General features: G+C 48.2%; 1 protein-coding gene and 1 non-coding gene across 4 annotated transcripts; one reads left to right on the top strand and one right to left on the bottom strand.

Annotated features, from left to right (window-relative positions):
* Positions 1-233: 233 nt before the first annotated feature.
* On the bottom strand, positions 234-340 carry LOC115031469 (U6 spliceosomal RNA). Its single transcript, XR_003837089.2, has one exon. It is a non-coding gene; the product is annotated as a U6 spliceosomal RNA (small nuclear RNA).
* A 10,766-nt stretch (positions 341-11,106) lies between these two features.
* Zyx (zyxin) lies at positions 11,107-19,941 on the top strand. Of its 3 annotated transcripts, none has more exons than XM_029478505.2 (10): positions 11,107-11,168; positions 11,719-11,938; positions 12,406-12,608; positions 12,730-12,822; positions 12,935-13,429; positions 17,484-17,604; positions 17,729-17,898; positions 17,999-18,177; positions 18,885-19,005; positions 19,397-19,941. In XM_029478505.2, the coding sequence occupies exons 2-10, from the start codon at positions 11,731-11,733 to the stop codon at positions 19,499-19,501; spliced, it is 1,695 nt and encodes a 564-aa protein (XP_029334365.1). In that variant the 5' UTR covers positions 11,107-11,168; positions 11,719-11,730; the 3' UTR covers positions 19,502-19,941. The 3 variants fall into 3 exon arrangements, with proteins under 3 accessions (XP_029334365.1, XP_021021518.1, XP_021021517.1); XM_021165858.2 differs by lacking the exon at positions 11,107-11,168 and adding an exon at positions 11,497-11,581; XM_021165859.2 differs by lacking the exons at positions 11,107-11,168; positions 12,730-12,822 and adding an exon at positions 11,473-11,581.
* Positions 19,942-20,008: the final 67 nt, after the last annotated feature.

The following is a 20,008-nucleotide window of genomic DNA, read 5'->3' as shown; positions in this document are numbered from 1 at the left end:
TGAACCCAGCCCTCTCAACTTCCTGGTTGGTACCATGAGACAAGTAGCTGTTGAATATTCTCGTTGCTCCAGACTAGGCCCTTTGCATGTATTCCTCACTGAGATGCTCTAACTCACTGAGTCAAAATAAATTGCTCCTCTCCTTTCTTCTGTTAGGTAATATGTCACAGCAATGTGAAAGTAATACAACCGAAGAACACTGTGTTTTTATTTTGTTTTGTTTTGTTTTTATAAAAAATATGGAACGCTTCATGTATTTGCGTGCTGTCCTTGCACAGGGGCCATGCCAATCTTCTCTGTATCGTTCCAATTTTGGAATATGTGCTGCCAAAGTCAGCAGTTGTTTTGTTTTTCGTTTGTTCTAGTTTGGATTATTTTTGAGAGGTGTCTTTGCTAGGATGCTATAATAGAGCTGTTTCCTGTGGGTGTGACATGATCATCAGCTATCATGAAGAATATTATATTAACCTACAGAATACCTTAGCATGTAAGTATGGCTACAAGATAATAGAACAATACAGTGACAACTAGGTCTATGGTAATGGTATCATTCCGTCACAAAAGGAATAGGGTAAGGATAGTCATAAAGGCCTCTTCTAGGATTCTGATCACCACTCTCTCCTGTTCTGTGGAAGTAGTCTTGGAGGAGAAATGCTTGAGTATATATAGTTGGGAGGTTGGGACTCTGGGGAACAACTTTTTGTGAGCTATCACCTATGCCAGCGTTGGGCTTTTAAGTGATACAAGCTACCTTTGAGTTAAGCAAAGCCCCATAAACTTACTGGTTCACCAAGAGAGCTGCCAGTGATGGATCATCTAGATGGATTTTTTTTCCATGTCAGTGCCTATCTAGGGTGACCTTTATGTGTACCTAGGACAAACCATATGATATGAGATTACTGGCATGTCCTACCATGCCTAGCTTTGTGGAAGAAAAAACTTGGCATAAGAAATGTCAAGTGCAAGGCTCCAAGGTAGGAGTGTTTCTTGTCTACGTTGTTGGAACAGAATGAATAGATGAGGTCAAGGAATACTTTTGACAGATATGTGGGAGAGGGTGTGGCTGGGGAAGATCCTTCAATTAGTTTGATTTCCTCAGTGAAACCAGAAGGAAGGCTATCAGTTGTATAAGTGTGGTAGTTTGAATATGCTTGGCTCAAGGAGTGGCACTATTTGAAGGTATAGCCTTGTTGGAGGAAATGTGTGGCTATGATCGTGGGCTTTAAGACCTTCTTCTGGGGCTAGAGAGATGGCTCAGCGGTTAAGAGCACTGACTGCTTTTCCAGAGGTCCTGAGTTCAATTCCCAGCAACCACATGGTGACTCACAACCATGTGGAATGGGATCTGATGCCCTCTTCTGATGTGTCTGAAGACAGCTACTAATTAGTGTACTAATAACATTAAATAAATAAATCATTAAAAAAAAAAAAGGACCTTCTTCCTAACCACATGGGAGCCAGTCTTCTCCTAGCTGCCTTCAGAACAAGAGGTAGAACTTTCAGCATTCCCAGCCCCAGGCTGCATGCCTACCTAGATGCTGCTGTGCTCCCACCTTGGTGGTAATGGACTGAACCTCTGAACCTGTAAGCCAGCCCCAATTAAATGTTGTCCTTATAAGAGTTGTTTCGGTCATGGTGTCTGTTCACAGCAGTAAAACTCTAAGACAATGAGGCTGAAGAACAATGAGTAAAGATGAAGTCTAGAAGTCTTCCTAGAGACTGGAGTGCTTATGAGGAAACAGAATTAATTGCCAAGGAGTACTTGAAGTATATTGTCATGAATTTTCAAATTCATGACAGAAGGCCTAGCCAGAAGGCCTGTGCATTTTCTCCAACCCGGCTGAAATGCATGGGTGTAGGCATGGTAATAGAGTGAAGGCTAGCCTATGATTAGGTTTTGCAAGTACCAAAGAGGAAGAGAGAGGCATAAAGGAACTGGGAGCCAATTTAAGAGAGTAACTTTATTAGTTGTCTAAGGAATTGAAACTGATACAGAAGCATGACAATGGAAAGTGGGATTGTTTGCCATGGGTTCCAAGAATTATCTGAGTTAAAGTAAAAGAAGAGGAGTGACTAGAATATAAAAGAAAGTGGTAGGATGAAGAGAAGCTTAGAATTTCAGAGTGAAGTAATGGCTACTTATTTGGAACTGTGCTGTGACAAGGCTACTTGAAATGTGTCAATAATGAACAGACAAAAAAAATGAGACTTGTTTCTGTAAAGCTTAGGTTTTTCTCTTTTTTTCAGATTTATTTATTTTATGTATATATACTGTCGCTCTCTTCAGACACATCAGAAGAGAACATCAGATCCCATTACATATGGTTGTGAGCCACTATGTGGTTGCTGGGAATTGAACTCAGGACCTTTGGAAGAACACTCAGTGCTCTTAACTGCTGAGCCATCTCTCTAGCCCCTGGCTTAGGTTTTCCTAAAACTCTTTTATTCAGGGTTCTTCAATGCTTCAACCTCTCTTCTAGCCCATTGATCAAAAGAAAGTTTATAGGTTTTTGTGGACCTGTTTAGAAGTAGTTCTTTGGAGGGTTTCCATTCTTTATTGTCAGGACCAGCAGTCCAATCCAATGGCAAACACCAACACAAATCAGAAGCCGCAGTCCAGTCCAAGTCCAATAGCAAACACGAAACACATGTCAGTAGCAGCAGCTCAATCCAGCAGACACTGCAAGGCTTCACCGAATCAGCATGAGTCAGCAGAATTGGCAAGAATCAGCTGGAATACCAGTTTCTTTCTATGAAGTCGGGCAATGCAAGAACATCCTTTCACTGGATGTAGAGTTCTACTTATACTCCTTCCAAACATCACATGCCCTGTCAAATGTCTGGTTCAGCAAAACGTCCTCTCACACAAGACAGCTTCTAGAAAAACATCACGTGACACAAGTGAGTTTACAAAGAAACCAGAAATTTCCATTTCAGTTCTCAATTGATGTACTATTGGGGAGAGGATCACAAAACCCTTTTCCTAACTAGGAGCTTTGGGCAGGCAATGGCTGCTGACTCAGGGCAGGTAATGGCTGCTGAGGGGACTGACTCAGTTCTCCATAGCAGTGTAGCCCATGAGCTAGGGGATGTTACTACACTCTTTGACATATGGGCAGTATTGACTGTACTCAGTGGGTTGTAAACTGAAGGAGGGAAAGGAGAAGAAAAAGGAGGAAGGGGCAAAAGAGACACATGGTTTGAAGGTGTCCAGAAAGAGGTAGAAAGAGGTGTAAAAAGTGCATATGACTGAAATACATTGAATTCATATATGTAATTAACAAAGGACATATAATATTTTAAAAAATGGGCTATAGTGTCAATTACACTGAATTCTCATGAGTTAGCACCAAGAAGACATATTTCACTAATAAAATTTAAAATGTAGGCTGTCCATTGAAATGGTAGGATTTTAAACATACTATTTGAAGAAAGTATATTGTGGGGGTGAAGAGATGACTCAGATGTTAAGAGCACTTGCTGCTCTTTTAGAGGATATGAATTTGATTTCTAGTACACAGAGGCAGTTCATAAAGTCTGTAACTCCAGTTCCACGGAATCTAACACCCTCTTCTGGCTTCCTTGGGCACCAGGCATATAAGCAGTACACAAACGTACATGAAGGTGAGACACCCCCACAGAAGTAACAAACAAAAGGTCCTGAAAGTATAGTAATAAAAATAGTGTCTCAGTATGGATGTGTATGATCACATTTTTATTATATTTTGTGGGGAAAGTGGTGGTGATAGGTAAAGCTATGAAAGGAACAAAGCCAGGAAAGAGTCGTCTACAAGAGCATTAAATGTCTGAACACCCATAGTAGAGGCATTTTGGAACAACTGAAAGTGAACTAGAACATAGCAATCCTCTAGTGATGGTCCAGGATGAAAAAGGATTGTACAAGTACGTGCAGTAAGTAGTTCACAGTTTGATGACATGATGTTCAAAGCTGGGGGATATTAGGGAGGAACAAAAGGGAATTGTCTAGACATGGCAGTGAGGATCCAAAGAGACGTTTGTTCCATGGTCAGTGCTAGTGGCACAAAGGCTGTGATAGAAAAACATTGCAGCTATTTGACAGGGCTTCAGAGGAGGTGTGTCCAGGCAGATGCAGCTTAGAGCAGAAAGGGAGAGAATCCTTTCTGCTAAGAATCGCCTGTGAGTTCCAGATCCAACAGGAAGGTTCAGGAGTTGAGCAAGAAAGTAAGATGTAAGGTGAACTGAAGAGCAGGGCTTCTTAAGGGATTGCCACACATGGTATTAGGGAACTTAATGAGATGCACTCTGATGTTTTCCAGCCAGAGAACAAAGGGAAGGCTGTGAGCACAGGAAGGTAGAGAGGAGAGAGTCTCCTTTATTCTCCTCTGCTAGAGGACATGGGAAACTGGGGAAATGGAGGTCATACTTGAGTCTGAGGAAGGGACACACTGTTCTTCTACCTAGTCACCAAATGGTGGTATCTCTCAAGGCCCAGCATCCTAAGTGCTCTCAAATTCGCATGCATTTGCAGTATTGTTTGAATGGTATAAACAAATGTCAAAGATCATATAACAAAGGTAAGGCTGACAGCTGGGTGCACTATTCTGTGGTAGTGGGACCTTTAGGTGGTATGGGTTGGTGAAGGAAAATTAGTTATAGGGACTGGTGGCTTTCAGTTTCAGAGGTTTAGTCCATTACCAACATGGTAGGAAACATGGCAGTGTGCAGGCAGACATGATGCTGGAGAAGGAGCTGAGAGTTCTGCATCTTGATCTGTAGGCAGCAGGAAGAGAACTCTTGAGCATGTGAGACCTCAATGCTCTCCCCCACAGTGGCACAATTCTTCCAGCAAGGCCATATCTCCTAATAGTGCCACTCCCTATAGGCCAAGCATTCAAACACACGAGTCTATGGGGGCCATACCTACTCAAACCATCACACACATGATCCTGCTATTACCACACTGTCCTGCTGAGGCATTTATAAAGTTCAGAACTCTTGTTATGCCATTCTATGTAATGTAAAATCTGCAGAAGCTCCACATTGCCCTTAAGATGAAGCCATAGCTCTTCTTCAAGCTCTGGAGGTCCCCTCATCCAGCCTTTCTTCAGCCTGCACTGCTACTCATCTTCAGATGTCCTGTGGGCTTGCTTCTCTGGGGTCCCAGCATGGGTTACATCCTCAGCTGTCACAGTCTTGCAGGAGTTGCTCCTTCCAGTTAACATGCCCATCTTGCTGATTTCATATCAGAAAAACCATTCTTGAGCTCTCGGGCTCAGGTAATACATGCCCTAATTCTATGGTCTTTCAAGTCTCTGGAACAGCTGCATGTTGGTTTTATTTGATGAACATTTCCCCTAGTAGATCCCCTAAGGGTGCTGACTATCTATGAGGGCCAGGAACACATCTGCCTTCACTCATTATTGTACAAAGGCTGAGAAACAACTTTGTTCCTATATACCACCACAGAATGTCCTGCATGTAGTACATGCCAAATACTGTTGAATAAATACTTGAACAAGTTGGGATGTTATGAAGATCCTGAAGCTGTTTTCAAATATAGAATTGGCCATCTACTCTGGATTCTCCATCTACTCTGGATTCTAGTGGTTCTGAGACTCTGTGTCAGTCAGTAAATGGATGATGTATGGCTCTAGATTTGTGATAGGCTCTGTGTTGGGCTGCTACTAAGCCAACTGCAGCAACTGAGTTGGAACTGGGAAATTTTGGGGTGGCACAAGGATCATAGCTCATGCTCCTATACCAGATCGTCAGTGGTTTGCCTGAGCAAGTTGACGATCTTGGCACCTGCTGTTCTGGGTAAATTCCTTTCCCTCTTTCTGACACAGCAGCCATTTGCCACATAGCTCCTACCCTTGGTTGTTGAGGTAAATAGCAACCAAACAGGTGGCATAAGCAAGCTCTGCTGGTTAACACACGAGCAGCCCACTTCCTGTGTTAAATCTACCCCTTGGGTGGGTTTCTGACATTCAACCCACCCTATTGAAAGGGGGTGGAAGTGGGAAGCAGTTCCAAGTAAGTACTTCTCATCTCCAACAAGATAGGTTATCTATCTGTACTCATTCCCAACTCCTGAAATGTTTACTGCCTGTAATGACATAGCTATTTTCAGTGACAAATGCTGCAGCTTCTAGGCCAGGCTCTCTGGTTCTGGCTTCCTTTGGGTACAGAAGACGGAAGCAGCAGATGCCCCACTACCGGTAGCCTCTGTGCCAGCAATCTGCCTGTGTTGCTGTGGGTGCCCTGGGCCTCTTTTCCTGTCTGCCCTTCACAGCTCCTATGATTGCTGACTCTTTGCCATTTGACCATCTGCCTTGCCTGGCCCCCACATTTGTGAGCTGATGCTTGCAATGCTTTTGGGTTCCCATCTGGCCCAGCACCAAGGGTGAATGAAGGTCTCCTACCTGTTACTGTTCCTCTGACCTCGGCAGGCTTGGCCCCATAGTCCTTTCATTGCTACTTCAGACTTGATGGGATCATAACAGAGGTGAAAGCTGAGAAGGCCACCCAGCTATTGTTGTTATGTCTCCTTACTAGGAATGCAGTGTGGAGTAGGTGATTTTACAAACAAAACCCAAAAAACCCCAACATAATGTTATTTTTCCTTCTGAGAGCAAGGAGTTAGGGTGTCTAGAATATGGAAGTTATGAGAAAATATGGGTAGACTTGAGGTTGGGGAAGGGGAAGAGAAAGTGGATAAAAGAGGAGGTTATGACATCCATCAGTTATTTGGGTTGACCTGGAAGAACAGAGGCCCAGTGGCATTGTAATTATCTGTTCTACCCTTCCATGGGGTCGGGGTGTGTGCAGCTGGACATAGCAGGAAGCTGTTGGCTGGAGCATTTGTCACAAAGCTTCACCTTCATCTCATCCCCATTCCCGCCAACATTCTCAAGTCCAAGAGTCTTTTGTACTGACAAGCAAGTGCCAGTGAGACCAGGGACCAACACATTTGACTGCAAGTAGGAAACTGTAAGTCACATGTATGCAGCACTCAGTGCAAGGGGAATACTCTGCAAAAGCAGAGGCAGAACAGGGTTTCACTTCTCTGGCCTCTTATTTCTTAGATTATAAAAGCAGACCATGTTCATGGGAAAATACAACTGATAAAAGCCTTTTCCTATCCCTGGTTGTTTTTGTTTTGTGTTTGTGTCTGTATGTCTGTCTGTTTGTTTGTTTGAGACAGGGTTTCTCTGTATATACTTGGCTGTCCTGAAATTTACTCTGTAGACCAGATTTGCCTCAAACTCACAGAAATTCAGCCTGCCTCTTCTAGGGATGGCCTTGTTGGACATCAATGGGAGGAGAGGCCCTTGGTCCTGAGAAGGCTCTATGCCCCAGTGTGGGGGAATGCCAGGATAGGGAATTGGGAGTGTATGTGTGTGTGTGTGTGGGGGGGGTTGAGCAGTGGGAGGAGAGATGGGATAGGGGGGTTTCGGAGGGGAAACCAAGAAAGGGGATAACATTTGAAATGTAAATAAAGAAAATATCTAACTAAAAAAAAAATAAAGAAAAGATAGAAAGGAAGGTATGGGCCACCATAGCCTGGCTACTATTCCTGATTCTAGTCCCCAAAGCTAACAACTGACATTAACAATCTTAGGAAATTTTCTGGCAACATGGAAACATAAACAATGTATAGGTGCAGAATGCATGTTCATGTGCACAAGTACATACATGGATAGACAGAACCTAATGCTGACAGGAAGGAGAGGTTTATTTGTATTATACATTCCAGGTTACAGTCCATCATTGAGGGAAGCCAGGCAAGCATTCAAGATATGGAGGAAAGAACTTAAGCAGAGACCATAGAATATTGCTTATTGGCTTGCTCCTCATGGCTAGCTCAGCTTGCTTTTATGGACACCCCACGACCACCTGTCCAATGATGACACGGCCCCCAGTGAGCAAGGCCCTCTCCCACATCCATCATAAATCAAGAAGATGGCAGGGAAGTTCTGGCACATGCCTTTAATCCCAGCACAAGGGATGCAGAGGCAGGCAGAACTCTGAGTTCAAGGCCAGCCTCATCTATAGAGCGAGTTCCAGGAAAGACAGGACTACACAGAGAAACCCTGTCTCAAAAAAAAACAATAATTCAATCACTCACTCACTCAATCAAGAAGATGTCTTACAAATTTGCCTAGAAAGCAATTTGATGGAGGCATTTGAGGTTCCTTTTTCCAAGATGACTTTAGCTGTGTCAAATTGTCAAAAAAACTAACCAACATACTGTCTTACAAAAAATTATGTAGTTTAGGAGTTGAGAATCCAACATCTAGTTAGCTTTAGTTTCCTTAGCAGCCATATACTTATAATACATAAACACTCACACACACACACACACACACACACTCACACATGTATATACATATATATATATATATATATATATACACACACAGATATATTTACATTTATATACACAAAGCCTTATAGGTTTATTGTGAATATTAAATGGAAGTAATATATTCCTACAGTCTAGAATTGTGTAACAACCAACAATGTCAATGCATTATCTCTGTCTGTATGTCTGTGTGTGCACATATGCCTGAGATTATGCTCACATATGGGCCTTGGAGCATACATGTATGTGTGCACATAGGTGTGCTGCTGGAGATCAAGCCCAAGGTGTCATGCATGCTAGGCAGGCACTGTACCATTGAGCTGTACCTAGCCTGAGTGTGAGCAATTATTGCAGTCATTGTTAATGTTTTAGCAGTATGCTGATGCTTATGGTAGTGCGTCATATCGTTACTCTTTTGTCTGCTTATAGCCAGCATATTGATAAGACTTCTCATAGTATCTCTGCTTTGCAGTTCTTTCTTTGGTCACTATGCTGTTTTTTCCATGAATGCTTGGAATGTCACACTTTGTACTGTATACCTTTAGGAGGGGGGACTTCTCATATCTAATGGATATAAAGCCTGGGAAGTGAGTAAGGATATTTTAGTAACCAAGGTCAGTTACTTGGCCATTTTCTGGCTTCCTCTCCCAGGTTTACTATATGCTTGAAGTGGAGACATTGATTGGCTTTCTACACATCACTCATACTACCCAAGAACATCAAATAGAAATGCTTGCTTAGGAAAACCCACCAAGAATCATTAGGGTAAATTCTTCTTGCTGTCTGCATTTTAATAGCATTGACTCTAACCTCCACCTGAGAAATCCTGGGCCAGTCATTCTGACCCTTTCGGAAATTCTGTTTTGTTTCTAAGTTGTATTTAGAACGGCTGGCTTAAAACTCTTAGCTCTAATATTCTGCATCTTGAATGCTCTTAGTTGTCTGTGAAATTGAGTCTGCCTACACACTCTCCTATTCTTGATTTATAAATAGGTTCAGCTGCCAACAATTAAACAAACACTATTTTTCGATGTTCCTTAAAGAGGCTTTTAGAGGGTAGGTGGCTTTTACTCTTATAAAGTTATCTGGAAATTCCATTTCCCCACACAGGCATATTAGGAAGGATGGTGATGACCTTTGGTCTGAAAAGCCCAAGAAACAATCTCCGACACACAGAGTAAATCCAGTATCAGATTTCTAACAGATCTTCATAAGAACAGGCCTAGGACCCGCTCGTGCATGTTAGGGTGTGTCTACCTGAGCACTTTGTGTCATGTATGGTCACACATGAAATGCAAAACACTGGTGATGGAAACGTTAAGATGACAGAGAAAAGAGAGACTAGCGGGGCCTGGAAAGATGATGAATGTATAGTCATAGATATGACTCAAGACTTAAGGTTGACAGCAGGAGAGGGCATTGAATCTCCTAAGACACAGTAAACCTGCCTGGCAAGCTAGAAGGGAGCATGTGAGAGAAAGCTACTGCCTAGGTTAACTGGCTGGAAATTTCTGTTGTTTTCCAGGCTGGAACTTGGAAGTAATACTGAGAACTATATAGAATTTTCAGGCATGGCATGTTATTTATTTCTTCACATAAGGCAGCAGGCAAACGAACTAAATGCCATCCCTTTTACAATAGAGGCAATGAAACCGAATGAATGAAAAATCTTGTCTGCTGAGTTGGAAACCCGGCTCCCTGGCCTCACGAGTTTCTCCATCTTTGCCAACAGGGTTAATTAACTCTGACCTGAGTGCAACCCCTGGGGCTGTCTTTTCAGATAACTCCCCAGTTTCACATCCTAAGTTCATGGGGTTAGTTTGCATTGCCCCTAAAGCTTAGTTCAAGGACATATACTGACCAACCATACTGGACAGTAGGGTGCAGCAGATAGGGAGCGCCAAGGTTTGGAGCCTCAGCCAGGGATGACAGGGTGAAACCAAAGGAAGCACCGAGGGTTGGGTATTGGACTAAAGGCTCTAACTCGTAACTCTATAATTTGGACGAAGTTTCCGTGTGTTGTTTAAAAAAAAAAAGAAGAAGAAGAAGAAGAAGAAGAAGAAGAAGAAGAAGAAGAAGAAGAAGAAGAAGAAGAAGAAGAAGAAGAAGAAGAAGAAGAAGAAGAAGAAGAAGAAGAAGAAGAGAAGGGAAAGATGCAAGATTAAGAAAGTAAGAAAAGCAGACACCAGCTTAGTCATATCTCTTTCATGTAGCCTGGGGCACAGTCTCAGGCTGAGGAATCTGGTAGGACCAGTGGGGGGCTCCACCGAGCTTTGTCCTGGGGCGTGCTGACAACCCAAAGACTCTTGAGGGACTGGGAAAGGCTTTGAAGGGATCCTCAAGGACTAGTCCCCGGGGGCTATTTGGGTCTTCCTAGGTTGTCTGACCACTCGCCCTGACTCGCCTTGTACCTCCATTCCTGGACTCAAAGCACTGGACTCTGTCCCCGGGGCAATACAATTGCAAGGCGGGTCTAGGGCTAAGCGAATTCCTAGAAGCCTTAAGAGGCTGCCTAGCTCAGGAAGTTAGCATTCCCCTAGAGCGCTTAGGCTCCTGCTCACACACTAGTGGGTTACAGAAGCCCGGCCTGGGAGCCAAGTGCCCACAGGGCCAACGTCCCTTCACCATCCCCCGCCCACCCAGGAGTACCGTCCCATCCCAGTCCTGCGTTCCGGGACTGACCACAGGACACGTGGGACGCGGAGCTGAAGCTGCAGGGAGGGGCGGGGTCGGTCAATGGCAGGCAGGCCCGGGGTGCGGGACTGAGCTGCTTCGGGACCGCTGGGATACTAGCCAGCCTGCTCAGTCTGGAGTGCGGACAGTGAGTCAGTTCTCCAGCACTCGCCGGTCGGGAGGAGGGAGGGGGGTAGGTGGCAGGTCAGGAAATGACATCAGAGGCCTGTGCTGGGGAAGGGTGGTCTGTGCCCGGCGGGGGCGGTGGTGAGTAGGGAGGCCGCAGGCGGACCTTTGCAGAGCCTGGAGCCCGGGGCAGGACCTGGGCCCCTTCCTGGGGGAGTTTCCTGCCGGGTCCTCCCTCCCCGGTCTCTCCCCGCCCCCTCTCCGGGCCGCTCCTTGTATGGTCTGGGCGCCGCTCTCTCCCCGCCCCCTCCCTCCCTTCCCGTGCGCGACGTCCCTCCCCGCTTGGCTAGAAGCGGCTCCGGACCGGGACGCAGAGTCCGCGGACTCGGCGCCGAGGCGGTCATCCGAGACGCGGCTCTCACGCTCCTGCGCGCGGTGAGGAGCGGGGAGAAGCTCCGCCGCCCCGGGAAGGGGACGCGGGGAGGCGCGGGTGGGGTCACCGAGGGGCGCTTAAACCGAGGAGTGTCAGTCCGACAACGCTCTGCGTAACCTGACGACCCCACCCCCTGCAGCCCGGCCTGGCCATGGCGGCCCCCCGCCCGCCTCCCGCGATCTCGGTCTCCGTCTCGGCCCCCGCGTTTTACGCCCCGCAGAAGAAGTTCGCCCCGGTTGTGGCCCCGAAGCCCAAAGTGAATCCTTTCCGGCCTGGGGACAGCGAGCCTCCTGTAGCAGCCGGGGCCCAGAGAGCGCAGATGGGTCGGGTGGGCGAGATCCCACCACCACCCCCGGAAGGTATGCGGCTGGGATTGGGGGCCCCGATCTTTCTCGGGCGCCAGGGGTGGGGGTCGGTGATTTGGGGAATTTGGGGTTGTCTGAAAAGGCTGTTGCGGAGGCTGGGCGCTGGGTGGCTACCCTGTCCTGAGCAGATGTTCTTACCTCATCTTGGAGCTCCTGGCTGGGAGCCAGGACCCTTGGGACTGTTCCAAGTCTCCCGCCTGGGGGTAGGAGGCGGGAATGTGGGCCAGGAATCTTCCCCTCTGGATCCGTTCTCTGAAGTGTAACGGGAGCTGCACGGTTCTTCAACCTGGCTCGTTCTCACTCGACCTGCTTCGCCCAGGGCATCCTGAGCCCCTCGTTATGGTCTGCACACACTCTTGGGATGCAGGAAAGAGTTCTTGGATTAGGGGGTTAAAACAGTCGGCTGAGGAGAGGAGGAAGGAGGGTCGGTACTGATAGCCTTCTCTCTCCTTCCTACCCAGACTTTCCTTTGCCCCCTCCTCCCCTTATTGGGGAGGGCGACGACTCAGAGGGTGCCCTGGGAGGTGCCTTCCCACCTCCACCTCCCCCGATGATCGAGGAACCATTCCCCCCTGCTCCTCTGGAGGAGGACATCTTCCCCTCTCCTCCACCTCCACTGGAGGAGGAGGGAGGGCCTGAGGCCCCTACCCAGCTCCCACCGCAGGTAGGGAGGGCTTGGAAGGGCAGCTTTGCTGGAGATGGGTTGGGGGACACCTCCATGGGCTGGAGAGGAGTGGGGTGACAAGGGAAGACTGGGATGGGTGCTCTGACCCTTGACCCTCCAGCCCAGGGAGAAAGTGAGCAGTATTGACCTGGAGATTGACTCTCTGTCCTCCCTGCTGGACGACATGACCAAGAACGATCCCTTCAAAGCCCGGGTAAGGGGCAGGACAGTAGGAAAGTCTGGGCCTAGAAGGAGAGGAGGGGACACAAGGAAGAGATGACAACCTTGTCTAAGTGCATTTCTCTCCCCTCTGCTTCTCTTTGCAGGTATCATCCGCATATGTACCCCCACCAGTTGCCACTCCATTTGTTCCCAAGCCTAGTACCAAGCCTGCCCCTGGGGGCACAGCACCCTTGCCTCCTTGGAAGACCCCTTCTAGCTCCCAGCCACCACCTCAGCCGCAGGCTAAGCCTCAGGTCCAGCTCCATGTCCAGCCTCAGGCCAAGCCCCATGTCCAACCCCAGCCTGTGTCTTCTGCTAATACACAGCCCCGGGGTCCCCTTTCTCAGGCACCAACTCCAGCACCTAAGTTTGCTCCAGTGGCTCCTAAATTTACTCCCGTGGTTTCCAAGTTCAGCCCTGGTGCTCCAAGTGGACCTGGGCCACAGCCCAATCAAAAAATGGTGCCTCTGGATGCTCCTTCTTCTGTGGGCACAGGCTCCCCTCAGCCCCCTAGCTTCACCTATGCTCAGCAGAAGGAGAAGCCCCTAGTTCAAGAGAAGCAGCACCCACAGCCTCCACCAGCTCAAAACCAAAACCAGGTGAGGAAGCCACAGGCTGAGGCCAGGGGCTGGATGGAGTTGGACTGCAGAGTAAAAGGGCAAGAGGGTGGGGTAGAGAACCGGAGGAGCCAAAGTGGGTGTGGCGGTGGGGGAAGTGTAGGGTTATCTGGCAGGCCATAGAGAAAGTTCTGGAGGAAATCTGGGGCTACCTGGGGCCTGGATCAATCGGTAGAGCAGCTAGGGCTTAGCAGTAAGAGGATACAACTTTCCCTTCTGCCTCTGCCTTAGAGTGTTGAAGGGGAGAATGAGATCACTAGCCCAACCTTAGTTTTTCCCATTCTTGGGCCTTGACTTAATCCCTAGGCTCCTGGGTTTTCTGAGCACTTTCATCGCCTGAGGGCCCATCTAGAGATAAAAGTATAGTCAGCACTGGTAAACACTTCCTGGGCCAGCCTCAGCTGACTGCCAGGCACTGCTCTGTGTTCTGGAGGCTGGGCCCGTGAGCACAAGAGACCTCTCCAACAGGTTCAGTCTTCTGAAGTCACAGGTCTAAGGTAGAATGTCTAGCCTGTTTCTCACAAGTCATTAAGACTCTAGTAAAATTGGGTGAACTTCGAGCCTTCCCACCTCCCCACCTGACTTTGAAATAGCTACTCATCCCAAACAATGGTGAAGAGCAAGTCAGCTTATCTTCTTAGTCTAGCACATAAAAGCTCAAAATAGAAACAGACCGTACAGTTGTTGCCTGTTAGTTCAGGGAAAGAGATCTTCTGAGTTGAAGGGATCTTCTGGTTATCTTACTGGTAACTGTAACTGTCTGTGCTCCGACACACTGAAGGAATAAGTAAGGAATAAGTATAGCTCAGAATCTATGAGTTACAGGGATTTGAAACTATGACCCAACATGGGGACTGGCAACTTAGGAACAGCTTCTTGAGGTTGGTCAGCCTTCAATGACTTGAGGACTTGAGAATCCAGAAAGGATTGAGAATAGCATTAGGTGGGAAGAGCTTGCGCAAAATTTTAGGGTATTTATGAGGGCTATTAGGAGAACAGAAAGCACAAGGCTCCTATGGGACAGACTTTGTGCTGTACTTGAGATTGGTGGAGATTGGTAGGCATACTAGGGAGCAAACTCTCCAATAAGGTGTGTATGCATATTGGAGAATCACTGATGGTTTCTCGGTTGTGTGTGGTTTGGCCAGGAGGACTGGTGAAAGTCATACTTCAAAGCTTTTGCAGCTGAGATGCACATTAGAGGTAGAGAGATCTGTGATGCAGATGAGTTCACTCCTGGGCCACAGTAGTATTAGTTGCAGTGAGAAATGCGATCCGTGGATGATAGCTGTTCCAAAGGAAGAGCCTAAAGGAAGCAGCGACTGATAAGCAGCTGGGGAGGACACAAGTGCCGGGGAGGCTCAGCGTGTGCTGAGGAGTAAAGTATTGCAGACAGAATAGAGAAGTGCAGAAGGGGAACTGGTTTGAACGGGAAGAGGAGGGGTCCCTATGTCAGCTTGTTGAGCAACAGGCTTCAGGAGCACTTGCTTTCAGCTGAAACTGTCATTCAGCTAACATAGGACCGTAATGCAAGGGCAGGCCTCAAGCTAGAGCTGTGTGCACAGCCATCCATACCATGAGGCAGCTGACAAGTGTTCCAAGAATTCCATAGCAGGAAGTGAAGAGCCTCAGGGACCTTGGGCCATCTTGTGCTGTGCAAAGAGGATGGAGGAAGATCCCAGGCTGGGATTCTTAGAAGTGGATGACGTGACCTTGGGGATCTTCATTGTAGGTTTAGGGAACAGGACTCAGATAAGCAGAGTTTGACTCTTAGGACTTCGTAGATGGCCTTGGGACTATTTGCGCCATTTGGCTGTGACAAAGTTGAGTGAATAGTCAGTGGAAATATGGAAGTTGGTAGTGTAGCCTTTTCTCAACATTTGGCAGTGAAGTTGAGTATGTTGACCTGTAAGATACAAAACATGAAAAGTTGAGGCAGGAGGATTGCTATGAGTTCAAGTCAGACTATAGTGTGAGTCTCTCTCTCTCTCTCTCTCTCTCTCGGATTGCTATGAGTTCAAATCAGACTATAGTGTAACTCTCTCTCTCTCTCTCTCTCTCTCTCTCTCTCTCTCTCTTTCTCTCTCTCTCTCTGTGTGTGTGTGTGTGTGTGTGTGTGTTTTACAAGCTTCAGCTTAGGGGAAGAGAATCCAAGTATACATTTCAATCAGGAGGCAGAAGCCAGTTGGGAAGAGGGCAGAGATCTCTGAGAGCAGCAATTGATCCCGGAGGCACTGGAGGGAGGAAGGACAGGGTGACACACAGTGTTTGATTGGAGAGAAAGAAGGATGAGGGAAGTTAAACTGGCTAGCTGCCAGGAATTTAGGCGGTGAGGTCATTGGTGAGTGTGAGGGAGGGGGCGAAGCTGTTGGGGGCTCAGAGAGATGGAAAAGGTTTGGAACAGCTGCTGTGGGGAAGGCAACTGGGTATCTGGCAGATTCAAATACCAGAGAAGCTGGAGCTGGAGGGTGGGAGGGTGTGGCAGGTGCTGCAGTGTTTTGGGAGCTCTGCAGTGTTCAGCGGTCTCTCTACCCACTTTGTGCAGTGTGGAGGCAAAACAGGAAACAGGCAGTGCTGTGGCCCAGGGTTAGAGATTGGGCCAGATAGCCCAGGGTGGTAGAAGAGGCCTTTGTTGAAAAAGCTAGTGACTAAGCCAGTCTAGGGACTTGGTTGACAAGGCACAAGGGCAGACCCTGGATCACTAAAGACTCAAGTGTGGGTGGTGAAAGGAGAGGTGGGGATAGTTGGGGAAGATCTTGGGACCAAACTGCTGATAAGCAGAGGTCCAAGATGTCCTGAGGTGGAAGATATGGAAGAAGGGCATTTTGAAGCCAAGGGAGTTGAACAGTGACATTGCTGCTGGCTGGCAGAGAAGGCAGCAGCTGATAGTGTCCTGCAGGAAGGACACGGGTACCCACAGGGAGACGTGCGGTTGAGTAGTTTATCCTTTCAAAGATGGGAACGGCCATTTATAGTAGCATTTACTAGAGAGCAAGGATGAGCTGAGTCTGTTTCCCTGTCCTCAGAGTGCAGGGAAGAAGACAGAGGTGAAGCTTGCATTCAAGGACGCCTGTTAGTGAGGAATAGGAGACTGCAGGAGTCAGGCTTAGGGAAGGTGACCAAGGTCTGGGGCAGTGTGACTTTTGTGCTTTCCTTGGGAAGCAGAGCTCTGAGTACAGTTCTAGGGATGGAGGGAAGGAGGAGATTTGTGGAGAGGAGATAGTGAAGGGCTCCAGGAGGAGGAGAGGTGAAGACATTAGAAGATGATTCAGGCCACAGTGTCCAGAGTGCATGTAATCCTGCAGTAGTTTAGACTCACCCAGACACGCTGGTGCAGGTCATATAATCTCTCAAGTACTTGCCCTTAATGGATGGATATTCTCCTCTCTACAGTCTTCAGCCCTCAAGGTCTTCTACATAGAAGGAGTGGGCTGGCTTAGGAACTGGCCTTCTGCTCTCCCTGGAGATTTAACTAGGGAAGGACTCGGATCTGGTAGACTAGAAACTCCTCACTTAGATCAAGGTGTCTGTTTGAAAAGCTGAGGTCTGGGCTCCTACACACAGCTTTTGAGGGGTCAATCTATGCTTTCTGTCTGTGTTACATCCTCACGCTGATAGATTACTCAGGCAGGACAGGTGTGTGTGTGTGTGCCATTTCTGATGGGAGGAGGGGGCTGTCTGAACATGCTTTCTGAAGTTGGTGTTGTGACCTGGTATATTGGGTGCTTTTCTGATCTGAGCTGCTGTACGTGTGTTTTCCATTGCTTAGTTGTTCTGCCCTGACTGAATGTTTGGGGTGCAAGGGTTTGTACTATATGAATGAAGATGTCCTACTGTGGGAAAGGTAGGCTAAGGGTAGTCCTGCCCCTCTGTGTGGTGCTAGGGGTCAGAAAAGGGAGTCGGGGAGAGAGGAATTTAAGACCAGGCATCAAGGGAAGGAGGTAGAAGCTGAGTCTTAGGTGTAAGAAGGGGTCAGTAGGTCTGTCTAGAAGGATTTAGAGAACATGAAAAGTGCATCATTGGTGGTTTTCTTTAGGTACGCTCTCCTGGAGGCCCAGGCCCCTTGACCCTGAAGGAGGTAGAGGAGTTGGAGCAGCTGACCCAGCAGCTGATGCAGGACATGGAACACCCTCAGAGGCAGAGCGTGGCACTGAATGGTAAGTCCAGCACCCACCCTTTGGGGACACCTCACCTGTTGGTATGTTAGCTGGCCATGAGCTTACAGAAGCTCTTTTGAGCTTCTGGCCTTCTGGTTGAGATGCAATATTTTGGTCTTCCCAGAGTCCTGTGGCAAATGCAATCAGCCACTGGCCCGTGCACAGCCTGCGGTTCGTGCACTGGGACAACTGTTCCACATCACCTGCTTCACTTGCCATCAGTGTCAGCAGCAGCTGCAGGGACAGCAGTTCTATAGCCTGGAGGGAGCACCATATTGTGAGGGCTGCTACACCGTAAGTCTGTTTTGGGGCTTCCCGTTGGGGTGGGGCTGGATGAATCTTGGAAGATACTTGGGTACTCTGATGCCCTCATAACCTGCTGATTGTCTCCCAGGACACTTTGGAGAAGTGCAACACCTGTGGGCAGCCCATCACAGACCGCATGCTGAGGGCCACTGGCAAAGCCTACCACCCACAGTGCTTCACCTGTGTGGTCTGCGCCTGTCCCCTGGAGGGCACCTCCTTCATTGTGGACCAGGCCAATCAGCCCCACTGTGTCCCTGACTATCACAAGTGAGGATCTGTCCTGTCTGTTTTCTGTTCCATCCATGTTTGGTCTTGTAACCAGGCTCCCACCTGGCTGTAGGTCAGCCACAGACCATAGATCTTGGTTGCTGGCCACAGTTGTGGTCTTAGACTGCTTCCACGTTATCCTTTGGTCCATTGGGCTTCTTGGGATGTGCCTTGTGTTCAGCAGTTGGTCCTGGAGTGGCTAGGTTCACATGTAGGCTGAGTCCTCAAAGTTCCTTTGGAGCGCAGCTACTTGGAGTGCTAGCTTTTTCCTAGAACGAAATAGTCTGTTGCCATGGTGGACGGTGTGTCTGGGGGATTTTGTGGCGGTGACTAGGATTCCTCTTCATTCTCTGGGGTTAGGCTGGAGATGTGCACATGCAGGTATCTTGTGTCCCACTTGAGGGTTACTGGTAAACTGTAGATGGGTGGGGTAAGGGTGTGGGAGCGAACACCTGTGACAGGGGTGTGGGAGATGAAGTATTGTGTGAGTAGAAAGGCAGGAAATTCCTCTTGATAAGGGCCTGCTGTGTGTGTGTGTATGCCACTTGCTCCTTTGGCCTTTCTCATGAACTTGCTCCACCCATATATGTGGAATAAGCAGGTGTTCCCTGTGGCCACACAACCTGTGCCTCCTTATCCTGTGCCCTCCTAAGGGCTAAAAGCCTGAGGTACCCAAACCTTCTGGATCTGCTTTCTGACCCTTTTAGGCAATACGCTCCAAGGTGCTCTGTCTGCTCGGAGCCAATCATGCCTGAGCCTGGCCGAGACGAGACTGTGCGAGTAGTGGCGCTGGATAAGAACTTTCATATGAAGTGTTACAAGTGTGAGGTCAGTGGTTCCTTTCTGTCTAGCAGAGATCTCTCTGAACCTTGGATAAACTAAGGGATTTGCCAACGGGTAGGAAGAGTTGTGGGCTTGCCTGGGTTTTTGAGTATATGTATATATTATGTGCACACATGCACTGGAATGAGTCAGAATGGAGTTGGGATAGGACGGGATAGGCTTCAAGCCTGTAGTGGGATGGTAGCGGGAGGTTCCCTGCAGACTCCGAGGTCTGGAAAGGAGCAGGGAAGGTAGCATGATCGGGAAGGACATCAGACTTTCAGCTCTAAGCCTATGACACACTTGGTCTTCCTGCCTCAGGTACAGCTGCAGCACAGTAGCGGGTGAAGCAGGAACCTTCCTGGCCAGTGTTCCTTACGCCTTTCCTCCTTTCCAGGACTGTGGGAAACCTCTGTCCATTGAGGCAGATGACAACGGCTGTTTCCCTCTGGATGGTCACGTCCTTTGTCGGAAGTGCCATTCCGCTAGAGCCCAGACCTGAGTTGAGATGGACCTCCTTCCAGACCACAGGTCCGTCCCCCACCGTGGACCACCCACACTGAGGCCAAGTCCTTGCCTCCACCCTCCCTGCATTCCAATCCCCTCCCGTGTCTCAAGTGCCCTGATCCAGGGCCTCAGCATGGCCTACAAATATTGAGGCTCCCTCCTGGTGCTGAGGCCCAGCCCTGGGCTCCAACCCTTGCCTCTTCTGCAGGGATCACCCATCATTCTGAGGTCCCCAACCCAAGGGTCACATATAGTGCTGCTGCTTTCACTGCTGCACCAATGCCCTTGGCTGGCCTGAACAGCCTATGCAATGTGCTTGCTGAGGGTAGAGGCCCTAACCCTCCAGGAGCGTGGCTTCCGCAGCCTGGACACCCACCGTGCTCTGTGCTGCTAGGTTGTGGCCACAGCTAAGATTATAAAACCTCATTTTCCAGAGTTGCCAGTACTTGATTTTTTGATAATAAATGAACAATTGGAGTTGAAATAGAGGGAATCAACGGGG

Source organism: Mus caroli, unplaced genomic scaffold (assembly GCF_978045245.1).
Source record: "Mus caroli unplaced genomic scaffold, Mus_caroli_1 scaffold_7, whole genome shotgun sequence".
Lineage (NCBI taxonomy): Eukaryota > Metazoa > Chordata > Mammalia > Rodentia > Muridae > Mus > Mus caroli.
Note: the sequence above shows the minus strand (reverse complement) of the source record. Positions and strands in the feature narration are given on the sequence as shown.